General features: G+C 41.1%; 1 protein-coding gene across 3 annotated transcripts in view; it reads right to left on the bottom strand.

Moving 5' to 3' along the window:
• The window catches only part of RAP1GDS1 (Rap1 GTPase-GDP dissociation stimulator 1), a 177,254-nt gene extending 161,547 nt beyond the window's left edge, over positions 1-15,707 (bottom strand). For all 3 annotated transcript variants that reach the window (XM_030564400.1, XM_030564402.1, XM_030564401.1), the window contains exon 1: positions 15,363-15,707. In XM_030564400.1, coding sequence (XP_030420260.1) covers positions 15,363-15,366 — 4 coding nt within the window. In that variant the 5' untranslated portion in view covers positions 15,367-15,707. The remainder of the gene's footprint in view (positions 1-15,362) is intronic.
• Between the last annotated feature and the right edge of the window lie 887 nt (positions 15,708-16,594).

Raw genomic sequence — 16,594 nt, 5'->3', positions numbered from 1 at the left:
TGAAAACATTGTTGGCTTTATTCTGCTACCTTGCACTTTGAGTAGTCAGTTACACCACGGCAATGTGATTGTAAAACACTACCATTCTGACTTGGTTAGTGTTTTACACCAACTATGCACTCACTTTACATGAACCTAAATGATTAAGCGTGATGCAGGGCAACAAGAGAATTCTTGGGTTCTAATCACCCTTATACTGGTGTAAATCAGAAGTAACAAAAGTGAACTGAGACTGGAATCAGACCCATTTTTTTTGCTTAAGTTAGAAGCAGCAAATAGGCTTTGAATCAAATCTGAGTTAACAGCTATTTATCTTTCAGTTCACAAATGCTGAAATATTCTTCAAATAATCCATGTGGGGTTTTTTGGGGGTAGGTGTTTTTTTATGACAGCTTAATGAACAGAGAGCAATTTTTAGTTGAGAGCAGACTTTCAAATATGACAAAATAAACTTTTTAAAACTGATCTGGCTTCAGAGCATTAAAGTGCTGTAATATGTAAAAGTTTAAATTCTGAAGCACAATCATTTGATATACCAGTATATTTTTATTCCAAAAAAAGAGAGGTAAGTAAAGCTAAACATCTCTGTGTCAAAAGAAGCTTGGCTTTTATTTATTAGCTGTGTTGAGTACTAGAGATCTTCCATGACAAATTAATGAGACCCCCTGTTTGACACTTTTACATTACCCTCAGATTGTTCTAGATCACGAAGCAAGAATGTCTCAGATGGAAGCATACAAAGGCTAAATTATTTCCACCAGCATAATGGTAGGGTAGCTTTACTGGGTTTAGTGGAGTTGTACTGCTGCAAGTAACCAAGCAGAATTTGGCGCACAAACCAAAACCCTGATCTAGCAAAGGGTTAGTATAGACATAAAAGGCCACCCACATGGAACCCTTTACAGGATTAGGGTCATAGAAGTGTGGCACCCATGCGCTGTAATATGAACACACAACCTGACCATCAAAAACCTATGCTGTGTGTTGTCTGTGCTACATAAATATGGTTGGATAAAATTCTATCTGCTTCTTGAACTGGGAAACTAGTTGAAGAGAACTTTAATTCTGTGTGAAGACAACATGCAGGCAATGAATTGACAGCTAGGTTAATGGATCCCTTTGCATGTGGTCAATATTATATGCCAAGAAGAGGTAAGTGTGAATTTTTTGGATGTTTAATTTGCGCATGAGTTAATGCAGATTAAATTGTACACTTTACCATTAAAGCAATACTTTAATGACGGCACTGTTTATATACAGTTAAGTTATACAACACATATGAAGTAATATCAGCATTATCTTGTGCTTCTGGCAGCAAGCTTCAGTTAGAACCTCTTGCAGCAAAGAGAAAATGAATATTTTTAAACAGGAATGATTGTACTGTTTCCAGTAAACAGCCATTGGGAAGAAACTGATTCTTATCCAGTATTAAAGATTAACTGATATTTCTAAATTAAACTAATTTAATTGCTAAATTTAATAAATTTAAATTAATGTTTGAAGAAAAAACTGATATCCTCCTTCACTTACAAAAGATCACCACAGATTTAAATATTATAAATAATATTTTAGGCAAAATGGTTTAAAATTCAATTGCTTGTATATTTGTCACTTTTAAATTTTAAAGCAATTGCTTCGAGTCAGTTTCTCCTTCACATAACTGCCTAGACAGGAGTTCAGGCCGTCAAAGGGAAAATACAGGACACCAGAGTCTGAAACACAGGTCTTGGGCATGGATCCAGCAAAGCACCTGAGCACATCCTTAATTTTAAGCACATGAGTAATTACACTGAAGTCACTATTAATATATTTAAAGTTAAGTAAGTGCTTACATGCCACTGAGATCCCACTCAGATTTTATTTTTAAGCACTTCCATTATTTACCTAAAAACAACATAAAATTCTGAGAAAGGCAAAAGCTAGAACCTCTCATAATCTGAATACCTTTGAATTTCTAGACCAGGGTTTCAAAAACAAGAACTATTTCACATTTTGTTTCCAGGTTATGGCCAAAACTAGAGGAGGCCTGGTTGTTTTTTGTTTGTTTTTCTAGCTCCACTTCAGATGTGGCCAAAATCTTAAGAGATTAGCTGCTTTTTCAATATTTCTGGCATTCATGCAAAAATCTTATAAGAACAGCTTACAGGATTTCCAGTTGTCAAATCTGATACCAATCCTTTCACCTAGTCATTAAACCTGTAACTCCAAGTCCAGCCTAAACCTAATATAAACAAAAACTCATCAACATACCTCTGATTTCAAGACACATTTGGAAAAGGTCCTTTTAAAGAGAATAAATTTTGAGAAACAGTATTAAAAAATAATATACGTCAAACAGCAGAGTGTTTCAGAGAAGCTGCCAAAAATGATCAATTTATGAAACATACAGCCCATAACAGTCTTCAAAAAATTAACTAGTTCTCTTTGTGCAGCCAAATTATTATTATTTTTTAATTATGTAGGTTTCCATTTCTGACCTTGGAAAGGTTGGTAATTTTAGCTTACATGGTTCCTAAAATACGTTGTCTTTGAATTCCTGCAAGCTGTCTAGAATTTGAAGTACCAGAACATGCTAGAACAATAGTATAACTCACATCCATAGATGTATATCAAGAGGCCTTGATTACAATTACATTAAAAAAACAACAACAAACCCACCCCTTGTTAACATAAAGTGCTTTGTTATCTAATATCTAGGGCATTTGTCTATCCAACCATCTGTTTCATATTGGACATGTGTGCTGAACTCAAATTTATGACCAAAATGTAAAATCTAAGAACTCTTTCAATGCTTCTGAGCATGCTTCCCCCCCACCCTCAATTGCCAAGAAGTGAACTGGGATTCTTACTCTTCCATTGTAAAGGGGACTTCTGTTGTCTTGGGAAAGACAGATAAGTATATCAGATAACTCTGAGGATGAAAATGTATTCTAATTAAGTGGACTGAGTCACTTTTTGCCCTAATCAAAGTCTCCAGCCTTTGGAGCCTTATATCTACATTCTTTTGATATGTGTTGTTGGAAATATTATGCATAGCAGCCCTAGAGAGAGGTCCCTGAAACCTTGTGGGAATATGCGTCCTTACTATTATCAGACATCAAAAGCCACTATCTACAGGGACATGAAAAGGGATGTTGAAACACTGACTCTTGAAAAATGATTTTTCTTTCTCCTTATGTCACTACAAGACAGAACAAAGATCACTGTGTGTATATTAATAATTTGACACCATGCCGCCTCTTTCCGTTTCCAGGATATTTTCTAACAATCTGAATATTTTTCTATGTTAAATTGGTTTCTTCTTAGATATAACAAATTATTATAAACCGTATCATTCCACCAATTTCTAAGCAAAACTTCCCACTGAACTCTATGGCACTTCTGATTTGTTTTTGTTTGTTTGTTTTTTAATATCATGTGATGACTAATCTCAATCTGACACTATTTCCTGTGCTATACTGATTTTGATTAGCTTCCTTCACTTATCAACAAAGAAATGTAACAGCAATAATATGCTTCTGATGGTCAAAATTGACCCAGGGTCCATATTTTCATTATTGTGACCAAAAGATTCCACAGTTCTGAGCTATATCTTGGAAGGAACTAGAGATGTAGCATTTTGCATGATATCATCAATAGAATGCAATTTAAGGCTCTGTTCCTCCAACTAAGTCAGTATGGGCAAAATCCCAGTTACTTCAGTGGAACTCAGAGGGGGTTCTATGTGGCCACAAGGGTCTACAATGTAGTATCAACTGTAAGGCTGGGGCCTTAAGCTGTAGTTATTTTCATACACAGTATATCCTCACATATTCCTGCCTGATATATTAGTATATTAGGTTAATCCAAGGAGGCAAAACTGAAGCATGACTTAATACTGGTTAGAGCTGGGAGAAGTCTTCTGGGTTTTGCTGACAAAATGAAACAGAATTTTTAATTTCATTTCAAAACAGAAAATTTTGGTTTCTTGTCAGTTTTTGAAAACTAAAAAAATTTCAGATGAAGACAAAGAGGAGACTGCAGGGAAAGAGAGGGGTCAGACATACACTATGCACATGCCAGCTTCCCCACATCTTCTATGTGAAACAGTTATGACTGTGGTCTTTGTTTCGGAGAATGCGAGTACAGTACTCTGTTTGGGGAAGGGACTGTCTTCCTCTGTGTATTTGGAAAGTGTATTTTGGGTGCTACTGCAATCTAAAGCTATGGACTAATAATGTGTGGGTCCACCTCGCCGAGCTCTTTGCAGGATCAGTGCCCTGTGTCTGTGAAGAGCCTACCCCACTGGAGCTCTAATCTCATCTAGAGTCCTAGGCTCTCGTAGAATAATAATAATATTATTGGAAGTACAGTCAGAGCCATAGTACTTTGCAGCTTTATGGCAATGGTGGTAGAATTACACCCTGACCTTATAATCAGCTTCCCACATCAGAATGGAAAAATATAGTAATATGCAGCGGTTATCTAAGAAAAAGAGGCAGCGGTTTGGGACACTGTTGGCCTGTTAGTGCATAATCTTGCCACTGTTGCCCTCAACCTCCTTCCCACTTCTCTCCTCTTGGTCACACTCACTGTCTTCTCTTAAACTCTACTGTAAGCTCCATGGGGTATGTCTTCTAATAAATATGTACAGTGCCTAACACAATGGGGCCCCGATACTAACTGCAATCTTTATTTGTTCTTTATAGCACATAATAGGAATGGAGCATTTTTATAAATACATTGTGAAGGATGTGGGGCTGATTTGTAATAATTTGAGTATTGGGTGTTCCCTGCTTATTGGGATAGTTCCTGTATAGGTATTTTGGATTACTGGAATGTTTACAACAGTATGTACATAAATTAGTTTAGTTTAAAGCCAGGCTTTTTGGGGAACTGAGAGTAGAGCAACACAATGACCCCAGATAAATCCCTCTCCCAGTAAAATTGTCAGGGGTCATAATAGCCAATGCCTGAGCTTTAAGCTGCAAAGATGCTACTTTCAGGTGCCAGTCAAATTACAAGACTTGTTTTCCCAGTACTGGGAGCCAACTGATCAAACAGACTTGAAACAGTTAAACAGGAACTCTCTGTCCAAAGATGTGAGGGAGTTGTTCCCAGTGAACAGACTGCCACAGACACAGAAATGAGGTTGCGGATCTGGAGAAGTTAGGTCTTCCTAAAGTTCCAGGGTGGGGCAGTAAGCTTTAGGCAAGATAGACATGCACTTAGCCCTTTTATTGTTTTAAATCCCCATTTTTCTTATTCTTTGTTCCTACTGTTAAGATTAAACACCACATTGGCTTAGGAAAACTACCTTGGGTCACTGTATTTACCACTGGACACAGCTCCCGAAGAGAAAACTTGTAAGTGCTGAACTCAGTTGGGCCTACAGGGGAAGCAGAGTCGACCCACAGCATGCTGCCTGGGACATGGTATAAGAATGGGAGAACTGCAGGATTCCACGCCACAGAAAAGGTAAGGGCATAACACCTCTGGGGGTGAACTCAGAGAGACCACAGACCGGGTCAGAGGTGCAGCTGGCCCTCACATACATGCTTTAGTTCATTTCTAAGGTTAGAAACTCTGTTTCCCCACTAATTTAAAATATTCCCTGTGCCTTGTAATGTGAGAGGTCAGAAGCTGATAATCAGATGCTGCCCATGTCATAGAGACAGGAGGCACCCCGAGACGTGCCCTCAACAGAAACTGGTGGCAGCTGGATAGCAGAACACATATGACATGCCTGCATGACAAAACATTCATAGATTCATAGACTCCAGGACTGGAAGGGACCTCGAGAGGTCATTGAGTCCAGTCCTCTGACCTCATGGCAGGACCAAATACTATCTAGACCATCCCTGATAGACATTTATCTAACCTACTCTTAAATATCTCCAGAGATGGAGATTCCACAACCTCCCTAGGCAATTTATTCCAGTGTTTAACTACCCTGACAGTTAGGAACTTTTTCCTAATGTCCAACCTAAATCTCCCTTGCTGCAGTTTAAGCCCATTGCTTCTTGTTCTATCATTAGAGGCTAAGGTGAACAAGTTTTCTCCCTCCTCCTGATGACACCCTTTTAGATACCTTTTAGATTCCTTTTGATCTAACACAGTGGTTTGCAACAGGGGGCCGCAAGCAAGTTTCAAGGGGTCCACCAAGCAGGGGCAGCATTAGACTTGCTGAGGCCCAGAGCAGAAAGCCGAGGTCACACCGCATGGGGCTGAAGCCTGGGGCCCCAAGCCCCACCACCAGGGGCTGAAGCCATAGCCTAAGCAACTTGGCTTCACGGGGACACCTGTGGAATGGGGCCCCAGGCAATTTCCCTGCTTGCTACTCCCTGGCCCTGGCTTTTATATGCAGAAAAACAGATGTAGCATAGGTAGGCATGGAGTTTAAATATGTTGGGGGGAGGGGATCGGAAAGAAAGAGGTTGAAGAATGGGAAGAAAAGACAACTTTTATTTTTTACATGTTCAATTAATTCTTGCTTGTATTTATTTTGCTGTTGTTTTGGCTAACCTAACTGTTAAGGGACTTCAAAATTTGCAGTTTTCTCCTACGTAATTCAACTGAGTCCATCACAGAATCTGTCCCTAATTACTGTGTAATTCTACAGGTCCTGAGTGCAGTACAGTTTTCAGTCCGGTTATGGAGGGCAGATGAGGTAGTTTCACTGTGGCAGATAATGGAATGGTGGATAGGAAAAAGTGTTGTCTCCAAACTGTATGTGAAGCGTAAAATGTGAAAATAGGGGTCTCTTTAAGGAATATGGGGTAGGAAAGGGACAGCTATTTTGATGTAACTGGTTATTCTGACAGGTAGGTACTGTAGGTGTAGGTGTAGGTGGTTAATAAAAGAGAAAAGGAATTGGAGGAGGGGCTGCTTATGGATTGGTGGCTCTTATGTATTAGTTCCAATATTAATATGTAGACGGTGCTACGAGACAGTGGAGTATGAGGCTTATGCTGGAAATGCAGATGTAGAAGAGGCATGGTATGTGGATGTAAGAGAATCTTAGGGGCAGATCTTGTGTGGTCAGGGATAAGGTGTGAAAGCAAAGAAGAGTGAAGGTTGTTTGTGAAACCTGATCTCTGAGTTCCCTGACTTTCAAATATTTAGGAGTTTTTTGTTGTATGTACAATATTCTAATTAGGTCCTGTATGTTCCAGGCATGGTGTGCGGTTATATGTATATTCATTCACAATCTTAACTAATGAAGTTTTACATTTCAGAATTTTTAGTCTTTTTTAAGTTTTGCTGAACTATCATGACAATGCACTATCACAATTATTTATAAAATAAACAATTCCACCATAATCTTCAAATCAAACAAAAAAAAACTTCATCTGCTATGGGTTAAGACTACATCTTCTGCCAGGGGAGCCTTTCAAGTTCCCAGGCCTGAGCACAGATATTGAGCTCTCATCCTCCAAGATACTTTGTCCCCACACATAAGCCTGTTGTTCCTCTCAGGTCTCGAAGCAACTCTGATAAATTCCACCTGTCTCCTCAAAATCCAGCTCAAACGTTATTGTCTCCCATATCCCTTTCCCTCTAGCTGTTCCCTCCAATACATTCATACTCTGATGCTCATCCCCCAAAGCCACCTCTCTCTTATTTCAATTTCATACTCCCTGCTGCGCAACCTCGTTCCCAGATATGTGCAGAAGAAAACAGATGAGTCAAAGATAAAAGCCACAATTCAACAAAGCACATGCTTTAAGCCTTAACTGAATTTAAGCATGTATTTAAGTGATTTGCTGAATCTGACCCGGAGCCAATAGAAAAACTTCAACCAATAATGGAAATTAAAACTTTCAAAAAATTTAATTTTTCTTTAAAGTGACACAGTTAGTCAGGAAGGCAGACTGGCAGTGTCAGGAAATGGAAGTAGCAGATGGACCAGAACAGTTTTCATTGGCAGATCTTGTGAATCTCAATTACATTATCTCTAACCTGGGAAATAAGTCTCTGTATTTTAATAAACGTTCAGAATTGGCCTATGTTAAAGATATTGTTAGACTGTCTCAGAGAAATTTGGAGCTTGCGAGGACTGTGGTTACACAGAAATACGAGGAAAACAGGTCAATCTCAAAAATGGGGCATTTTTAAATGTTTCCTTTATAAAAGTTAGCAAATATTTTCCTCGCTATTCACTGAAAATTCAACTGCTATATGAAGAGTTCTTGTGCCAAATTTGGAGACTAGGAAACTGGGAAATAGAGGGATTTTAATATTACTTTTAAGTGCAAATCTGAATTCAATTTTAATGGTAACAGTCACTTTTGATGCCTCCAAAATAAATTATTGGTGATACACTTTGAGAGTTGGATGTTCAGATACTCCTTTACAGTTTCTTTGGTTTCTATCCATTTCATTGCAGGGATTACAAACAATGGCGTCTGCAAAGGGATTCAAGTTTGAGATATGCAAGGTATGCTTTCTTTTTAAGCACACCTTTCACATTTCTGTGGACTGGACTCCAATAGTGAAGTTGACAATATATCCAGGCTTTGCCGGCAGATCTTACAAGTACTTTGAACTAGAGTCCTCTGTCTAGACTAGAATAGTTTGAATCAGGATTACCTGGTTTATGAATTTAACCAGATCTTCTGGGTATCTGCCAAGTTTATAATCTAGTTGGAACCACAGCTATTTGTCTTAAGGATTTTTACAAGATCACCAGTGTTTATGTATATCTTAAAAGTTCCCTAAATCAGAACTACTTGGCTCATAGATTTTATAGGATGTCTTTAAAACTTTGAAGCCTCCTTCATCTACAGCCATTTGTTTTACAGTGTTCACAAGTTCCAATGGGCAAATCTTTGGTCCAAAAGGAGAACGCTGAAGTTCATTTTTCCATAGAGTTTAACTCCATTTTTTTTTAAACTCAACCTTATCAATAGGGCCCTACTGTATTCATGGTCCATTTTGGTCAATTTCAAGTTCATAGGATTTTTAAAATAATAAATTTCATGATTTCAGCTATTTAAATCTGAAATTTCATGGTGTTGTGATTGTAGGGGGTCCTGACCCAAAAAAGAGTTGTGGGGGTGGGGTTGCAAGGTTATTGTAGGGTGGGTTGTGGTACTGCTACCCTTACTTCTGCACGGGCCGCTGGTGGTGGTGGTGCTGCTGCTGCTTCTGCTGCTGCTGCTGCCTTCAGAGCTGGGCAGATGGAGAGCGGCAGCTTTAGGCCGGGAGTCCAGGTCTGAAGGCACAGCTGCCACCAGCAGCAGCGCAGAACTAAGAATGGCCTGGTATGGCACTGCCACCCTTACTTCTGCCCGCAGATCTGGGCCCTCAGTCAGCAGCTGCCACTGTCCGGCCGCCCAGCTCTGAAGGCAGCATTGCAGAAGTAAGGGTGGCAATAGCATACCATGCCATCCTTACTTCTGCGCTGCTGCTAGCAGCAGCTCTGCCTTCAGAGTTGGGCTCCTGGCCTGTAATTGCCACTCTCTAGGCCACCCAGCTCTGAAGTCAGCTAAGAAGTCAGGATGACAATACTACAACCCCCCTAAAATAACCTGTGACCCCCTGCAACTTCCTTTTGTGTCAGGACCCCCAATTTGAGAAACACTGGTCTCCCCCCTTGAAATCTGGTCTTTTGTGTGCTTTACCCTATACCATACAGATTTCACAGAGGGAGACCAGATTTCATGGTCCATGACGTGTTTTCATGGCTGTGAATTGGTATGGCCATACCTGTCAAAAATAAACCCATGGAATAAAGCTCATACAGAAATAAGAGATTGAAACAAATCTACAATTTCTAGATTATGCTGTTTTAGAAAGAGGGTTTAACAGGAAATCAACAGACCACTTAAAGAGAAAGATGCCACTTTCAAAATCTCTTATTGGGAAAAATGCCTTTTCCAAGTAACTCTCAAATTGTCATTAAAAAGTTCTGACTTAGCTAGAGAACACACATCAACAATTCAAGACAAATTACTCTATTTTATTTTCTAGGAACTTAGTGGTTCGTAATAATGCTTACAATGGAAAACAAACTACAACTTAAAAGGTAATGAAGGCCTCCAAAGTTATAGAGAGCAAGGGCTCTCACTTCCTTAAGGCATAGCATGCCAGTAGGCTAGTCTATGGTGGAAAGTGAATCTTCTATTATCTACAAAACTGGATCAGCATTTCCTTTCTGTGGTTAATCCACAAACTGATACAAGTAACACAAAAAAAAATTATTTTTCCTTATATTTTGCTAAAATAATTAGATGTGAAGAAAACCAGTGTATTTGTTCTAGTCAGAGTGTATCAACCAGTATAGTAGCCTGTACTGTCATTTCCCAAAGCAAAGACCAGTTTGCAGCAAAAAAATTTGAATCTTTAAAATGCTGACACTGAAATAACTAGTTCTAGACTGTAACTTTTTTTTTTCTCCTTTCAACAAAATTACCTGGAAGCCTGCAGTTCTGAACTTCTGAAGAAGCCAAAGCAGTTAGTTTAGGTCTGACTAATCTTCCCTAATCAGCATTGCTCCTGTGTTGAAACCACTGTTTACGTTCTTTTGTTCTTAAAGAGGCCTAGTAGTTTTCTCTATACCATTAAGTTAAAGGCTTCATTCAAAAATTATGTCTCCTGAGAACACAATATATAGAAGTAGTTTAAGAAGAAGTCTGCAAGGAATGTGTGTCTATCTACAGAATTGAAATAAAATCTGGGAGAGGAAAAAAAGGAAGCACAAGAACAGATGAAATCTGAAGAAAACAAAGCAGTAATAATGGAAATGAGCATGCTACCAAGAAGAGAAACAAAAATAGAAAAGAGCAAAACCCCCTTGAGGGAAGTGCATATAGGGGGAGAACTAGGAAAAGCAGAGGGAAGAAATGAAAGAGTGTAATTATGAAGACGAGGAACTTGGGAACATCATAGAAAAAAGTTAAGAAAATAAACCAGAAAAGCAGAATAAGTAAGACATGAGAATTTTTCCCCTCTAATTCTTCAGTGTATTTTGCGTCTAGCCTGGGAATCCTATACACAAGTTTTCAACCTTTCTTGAGTAAAATTTGTTAATTAGTGGTGAATTATGAGCACTTCTCTTAACTATTAATGTAAATAATGTTTGTTTTAGGGAAGGAGTGGGATACCGATCATAGTAATCTGACAGTGGACAAACCTGTGGAGTTAAATCCATGGCAGCTGTAGAAGAGGTTGGTTGCTAACCCTCTTGGCTCTATTATAAGTGCAGTACAAATATTTTGCTTTTCCAGTCTGGCAACACCAATTATCACCATAGCAGAGTCTTCCATGTTCCACTACAGCATGTGCAGGTATTGAGAGGAGCAGTAAAAAGAACCTTCTCAGGATGGAAGAATATTTTCATCTACTTCCACCCTCCTGCCACTATATTAGACTTTAAAAAAAAGAAAAAAGAAGTTTGTCCCATTTACTTTCTTCCCCAAGGTCACACCGCATGCAGCCTCACCTGAAACACACTTCAGCTCCCTCTAAAGGATGAACAGAAGGAACCTCTTGAAAACAGGGACTGTATCTTTGTCAATCTGTGCCATCCACAATCTGGATCTCATATGTTATAGCTCAACTACCAGGCTGACCCGAAGCCTGACACTTCCTGAACATATTTAGCACATTGTACATTTTTGCAAGGAAACACACACACTGAACTAATGAGTACAGACTACGCAGGGAAGAATGGGCCCTGAAATTGGCAATGTAAGTCTCTACTCAACTCAGGTCTCTCTTTAGCATTGGATTAAGGTAGGTAACAAAATGAGAACAGATACATGAGCAATATTTTAATTAAGCCAGACATCTAGATAGGAGAATTGATGTTTTGTGTGTATGTTTTTTAAGGGCATACAGATGCTATTGTTTTGAGTGCTGTAGAAAGACTTGAAGAAATTTAGATGCAGACCTCCACGCACAACTGAAGTCTACAATCCAGAACATCTAATCTGCAGGTAGAAATTAATATACATGATAAAAATAAATTGTACCCATATAAAATATCATATAATGTTTTATAATAAAGTATTTTAGAATACAGTCTCTATACAAGATAGATACTATAAAAATTGCACTGCAGGAGATAAGACAAACAGATGAATCTTTAAACAGTTGGCTACAAAATTCCTTGCAAACCAGAGATACTATGGTAAAAATGCACAAGTAATGTTCATTAGAAAAGGCACAGAAAACAATAGCAGTGAGTGTCATCCAAAGTACTCAAAGTGCTGTACTTCCAAGAACAGTTAAAGAAACCTAGCATGCAAAAGGAATGCTTAATGCTAAAAATTGAACATTTTTTAAAGTAAAGTCTGAATTAATAATCTTAAATATAAATCCAAAGGACAATGGAACAATTTTGGGAAGGGCATGTATTAATTCAAACCTACAGAAGCAGATCATTGCCAGGAGAATGACTACAGAGGAATAACCAGTTGGAGCCTCTTAGATAGGAAAGGCATTCTAACAGCAGACTTCGCACAGCCTCACATGTACATATGGATCTCTTTAATGGCACAAATCTTTTGACTGGAATATGAATGTTTTCCAGGGCTTCCATTTTACATCATTAGTGTATGAATCTACTAATCCCATTCTGACCTGCTTATTAAGTGTAGAATATTCAGTATGTTTAATCATAAAACAGATTTAGTACTCAGTGCCACAAATACTTGATTCTCAAGTATGATTTACCAAGTTAATAGAAGCTTGAGGAAGAGAACTAGTGCTGCAGAAAGTCATCCTCAATACTTACTTTCTGAGAAGTTCCAACAGTTACACAATGCACAAATAAAAAAAGGAGAGCATACCGGAATTGAGCCAGGGAAGCTACTATATTGATTTTTTGAGCTTAATCATGAGACCCTAAACATCCAAAGTCATCACTTGCTCTAAAAACATAACAGAAAACAGCTAGCTGACTAACCTGGGGGGATATGCAACTTTGATTTCCATCTTGGTCACTGGCTCCTCAGAACAACATGAGCTGCTGTAGAGGAGGTTATAAGTTTGCCATTGACCTGAAAGGCAGCAGAATCAGATCTAGATGTGTGGCGGGGTGGGGGGAAAAAAAAAGCTGGTTCCTTTTGTTGCTCAACAGCAATTCCTTTGGACAAGTAAGGAACATCCTTGATGGATTCTGAAGGGAATCCTTTTTGGTCGTCTTATCACTGCTAATAATGTCATAATTATGCAACAAGCTTTGGCTAGAAAGATTCAGCAAGCAATTTACAAACTCACCCACAACTGTAATGGAGCCTTTTCTAGAGTAGAATGCAGCATTCATTCTGCACTAGCAATCTGATCGTGACACTGGGATAAATATTCCTACTCTTGTGATCAGTGTAATTAAAAATCACCTAGTAAGTATCCAAGGAGTTGGCCTTTCATCTACGATAAATGAGACATCCAGAACCCTATCACAATGTCAAGGCAGAGGTTTAGTACCTGCCTCTGAGAAAATAATTAATTATATTTAACAGTTACATAGGTTTTTTCCTCTTCCAAGCACTTTATAAAAGTGAAATAATCTTCACAAAAGCCCTGAAAGGTAAGTAAGCATTATCACCATTTTACAGAGAGGGAAACTAAGGTATAGAGGTTGCTTCTATCCATGGAAATCTTTTGTTTAGTAATAGACAAAAGATTTATATGGTCTCAAAAGAAACCAGTGACTTATCTAAGGCAGCAGCAGGAGTCTACTGTCAAATCTAGGATTATGAATTCAGGAATTGCTGACTCCTTATCCTATGTTTAGACTATTAGACCCAGGGGTTCTCAACCTTGTTCTTTCTGAGGCCCACCCAACATGCTATAAAATCTGCATGGCCCATCTGTACCACAACAACTGTTTTTTGGCAGATAAAAGCCAGGACTGGCATTAGAGGGTAGCAAGCAGGGTAACTGCCTGGGGCCCCATGCCACTGGGGGCCCTGCAAAGCTACATTGCTCAGCCTTTAGCTTCAGCCCGATGCGGTGCAGCTCCAGCTTTCTGCCTTGGGCCCAAGTGAGTCTAACACTGGCCCTGCTTTGCGGATCCCCTGAAACCTGTTCACGGCCCCCCCAGGTGGCCCCGGACTACCAGTTGAGAACCACTGTATTAGACTACAGTAACATTGCCTCTCTGGCAGAGGTACACTGTCCTCAATTCCTGGTGCAGCCCAAGGAGATATGGCCCAGTGGTGTGAGTGTTGAGGACACTAAGGCAGCACTAGTTTCTAGATCAGTGTGGGTTTTCTTTGGCGGTCTCAATCAGCCTACAAGCTTTGGGAGTTAATAGTCAGATAATAACACTGCAGTTCTTCACTAGACACGTGGTGACTTAAAACTAGTGAGGTGGGGCTAATATGAAGATCTTTGGGGTTCCAAAAAGTATGCAGAGGAACACCATAGGTGAGAATGGAACATCAAGTAATCTTTGTAATGTATTATCCCACCTGTCTATTACAGAAACAAAAGTGGGGGAAAATGTAGTCTGCTGAATGACCCATATGGCCGCTTGCTCCAAATCTCCTTTAATACTTACAGAATTTGACTTCCACTTAAGAAATCTGTATTCAAATACTGTAAAACAAATTATATTTGAGGAGTACCTTCGGTTTATTAAATTGACATTCAGCCTACCTAAGGCCAGCCTGACGGATTAACTGGCAATATTACAGGAGCCCACAGAAACTTTGCACTGTGATTTCAGAGAAGGAAACCTGGTATTTTAAGTTCAGAAATAGGGTGCCATTACTATGTTCAGCTCCCTGCTGTCTCACCCGTTCCCAGCCCTTAAGTGACCAAGATAGAGAACTCAGCCCAGTAGCAATACACCCTGTAAACACCCCGCTAGTCCAGCACGGAGCAAGTCCCTGCCCGTCTATTTCATGGACTGGTCTCTGGTTTTACAGTCCTCGTGGCCACAGCCGTGCTCTTCACCCCGTGGCTGGGTGGAGACACCCTCCCTCCATTCCCTTCAGAGCATACACAGCCCTTGCAAAAGCAATCTGCACCCTGAGCCTCCTCGGCCCTCAGGGGAGACGACAGAGCTACTGAGGAAGTTGCATGAAGTCGTCTTCCTCCTCCTCCTGCCCGTCCACCAGAGGGAGGAGGGAAGCAAGGGGGCGGCCTTGGGCGGAAAAGGGACAGTGCGACTGGAGAGAGGATGCAAAACAGGGAGCCGCACAGAAGCCACGGAGGGGGGAGGGGGAAGGGGAAGGGGGATGGGAACAGGAGCAGCGGACTTGTTTCGGCATCATGGCCCCGTCCCTCCTGTCTCCCCAGCCCCGCGGTGCTGCAGAGCAATGCCAGAGAGGGCGGGGGCAGAGGCAGACGCGTAATAAGGCGATAACTTTGGGGGACCGCTGCCTGGAGCCGGGCTAGACCGCGGGGGGAGGGAGAAGGTGACTTACCCATGTTCCTGCCAGGAGGAGAGCAGCGCTCTGGGTGCTGCTCAGGGGAGCTGCCTGCGCCTCTATCCAGCGGCCGGGGAGGGACACGCGGGAGCAGCGGGGACCTGGGGCGGTGCAGCTGCAGCAGCCGGCGACCAGGGCTGGGAGGGGGGGAGGAGGAGGCGGGCAGCAGGGGCAGCCCTGGAGCAAGCGCCCGTCGCTGGCGCCTCGGGGTGCGAGCGGCGGCGGCAGGGGAGGGGGCTACGTGCGTTCCAGGGCCCGGCCAGCCCCGCCGCTGCTGTCGGGGAGGGGAGGCGGGAAGCGAAGCGGGAGCTCGGCTCTGTGTGTGTCTCGCTGCCTGCCGCTGTTGTGTCGATTGGCTTATGAGTCAGTGTATAGTACATCCGGGCAAGGCCCTCCTCTGGAGACACCCGGCCCAGCGACACCCAGAGACCCGGGAGGAGGAGCTGCGGAGCCAGCAGCACCCGCGCAGATACACAGTAGCAGCTCCAGAGAGGTTGCAGAAAAGTAGCTTCTTATGCGGGGTTGCTCCCGCCCCGTGAGCTCCCGGGCTGGCCATGCAGCGGGGACGATCGGGTTTCTCTCCGTGCCCGTGCAGTTTCAGTCTGCGCCTGCTGCTGTTTATTATGAATACCTGGATAGGAATCCATAGAGCGCTTTGCAGGCAAATTCAGCTCTTGCTGTCCAGAGAGCGATACGGTGCCAGGAGTTTAACAGACCAGCCCAGATCCTGTGAGGCTCTCCTCACCCATAGCCTAACCCATGGAGAGGATTTAGAGCAGTTGTCATTTTGTATCAATTATTATTATTTATTTATTTAGTATTTATTATTCTTGTCTTATTATTTGCAAATCATATTATCAGATATGTTAAGGCAGACAGAGAACGTGAGAGGAGGAGATTTACATACAACATTTGGCTATGCTATCCTATATGTCATCCTATAACGTTTAGTGCTTGTATTGTAGGATGTAGATACACAGCCATGGAAGGCCCATCTAGCCAGGTAATTAACTCTGTTTTAGAAAGATCTATAAAATTGGTTCATATTCTATCCTTCTAGACAGAGCCTGGCTGAAAAATATTCATTTTTTTTGAAAAGTTCTCCCTCACCTTTCCCCACAGGAACCAGCCCTGGCTAACACAACCACGTTACTGGTGTTTTACAGGTTTTAAGACTCTCTTGGTAAAAATGGCTTCAGGACAATGGCTTGTTTTCCACTGTAGACAAG

This window comes from Gopherus evgoodei, chromosome 5 (assembly GCF_007399415.2).
Source record: "Gopherus evgoodei ecotype Sinaloan lineage chromosome 5, rGopEvg1_v1.p, whole genome shotgun sequence".
Taxonomy (NCBI): domain Eukaryota; kingdom Metazoa; phylum Chordata; order Testudines; family Testudinidae; genus Gopherus; species Gopherus evgoodei.
Note: the sequence above shows the minus strand (reverse complement) of the source record. Positions and strands in the feature narration are given on the sequence as shown.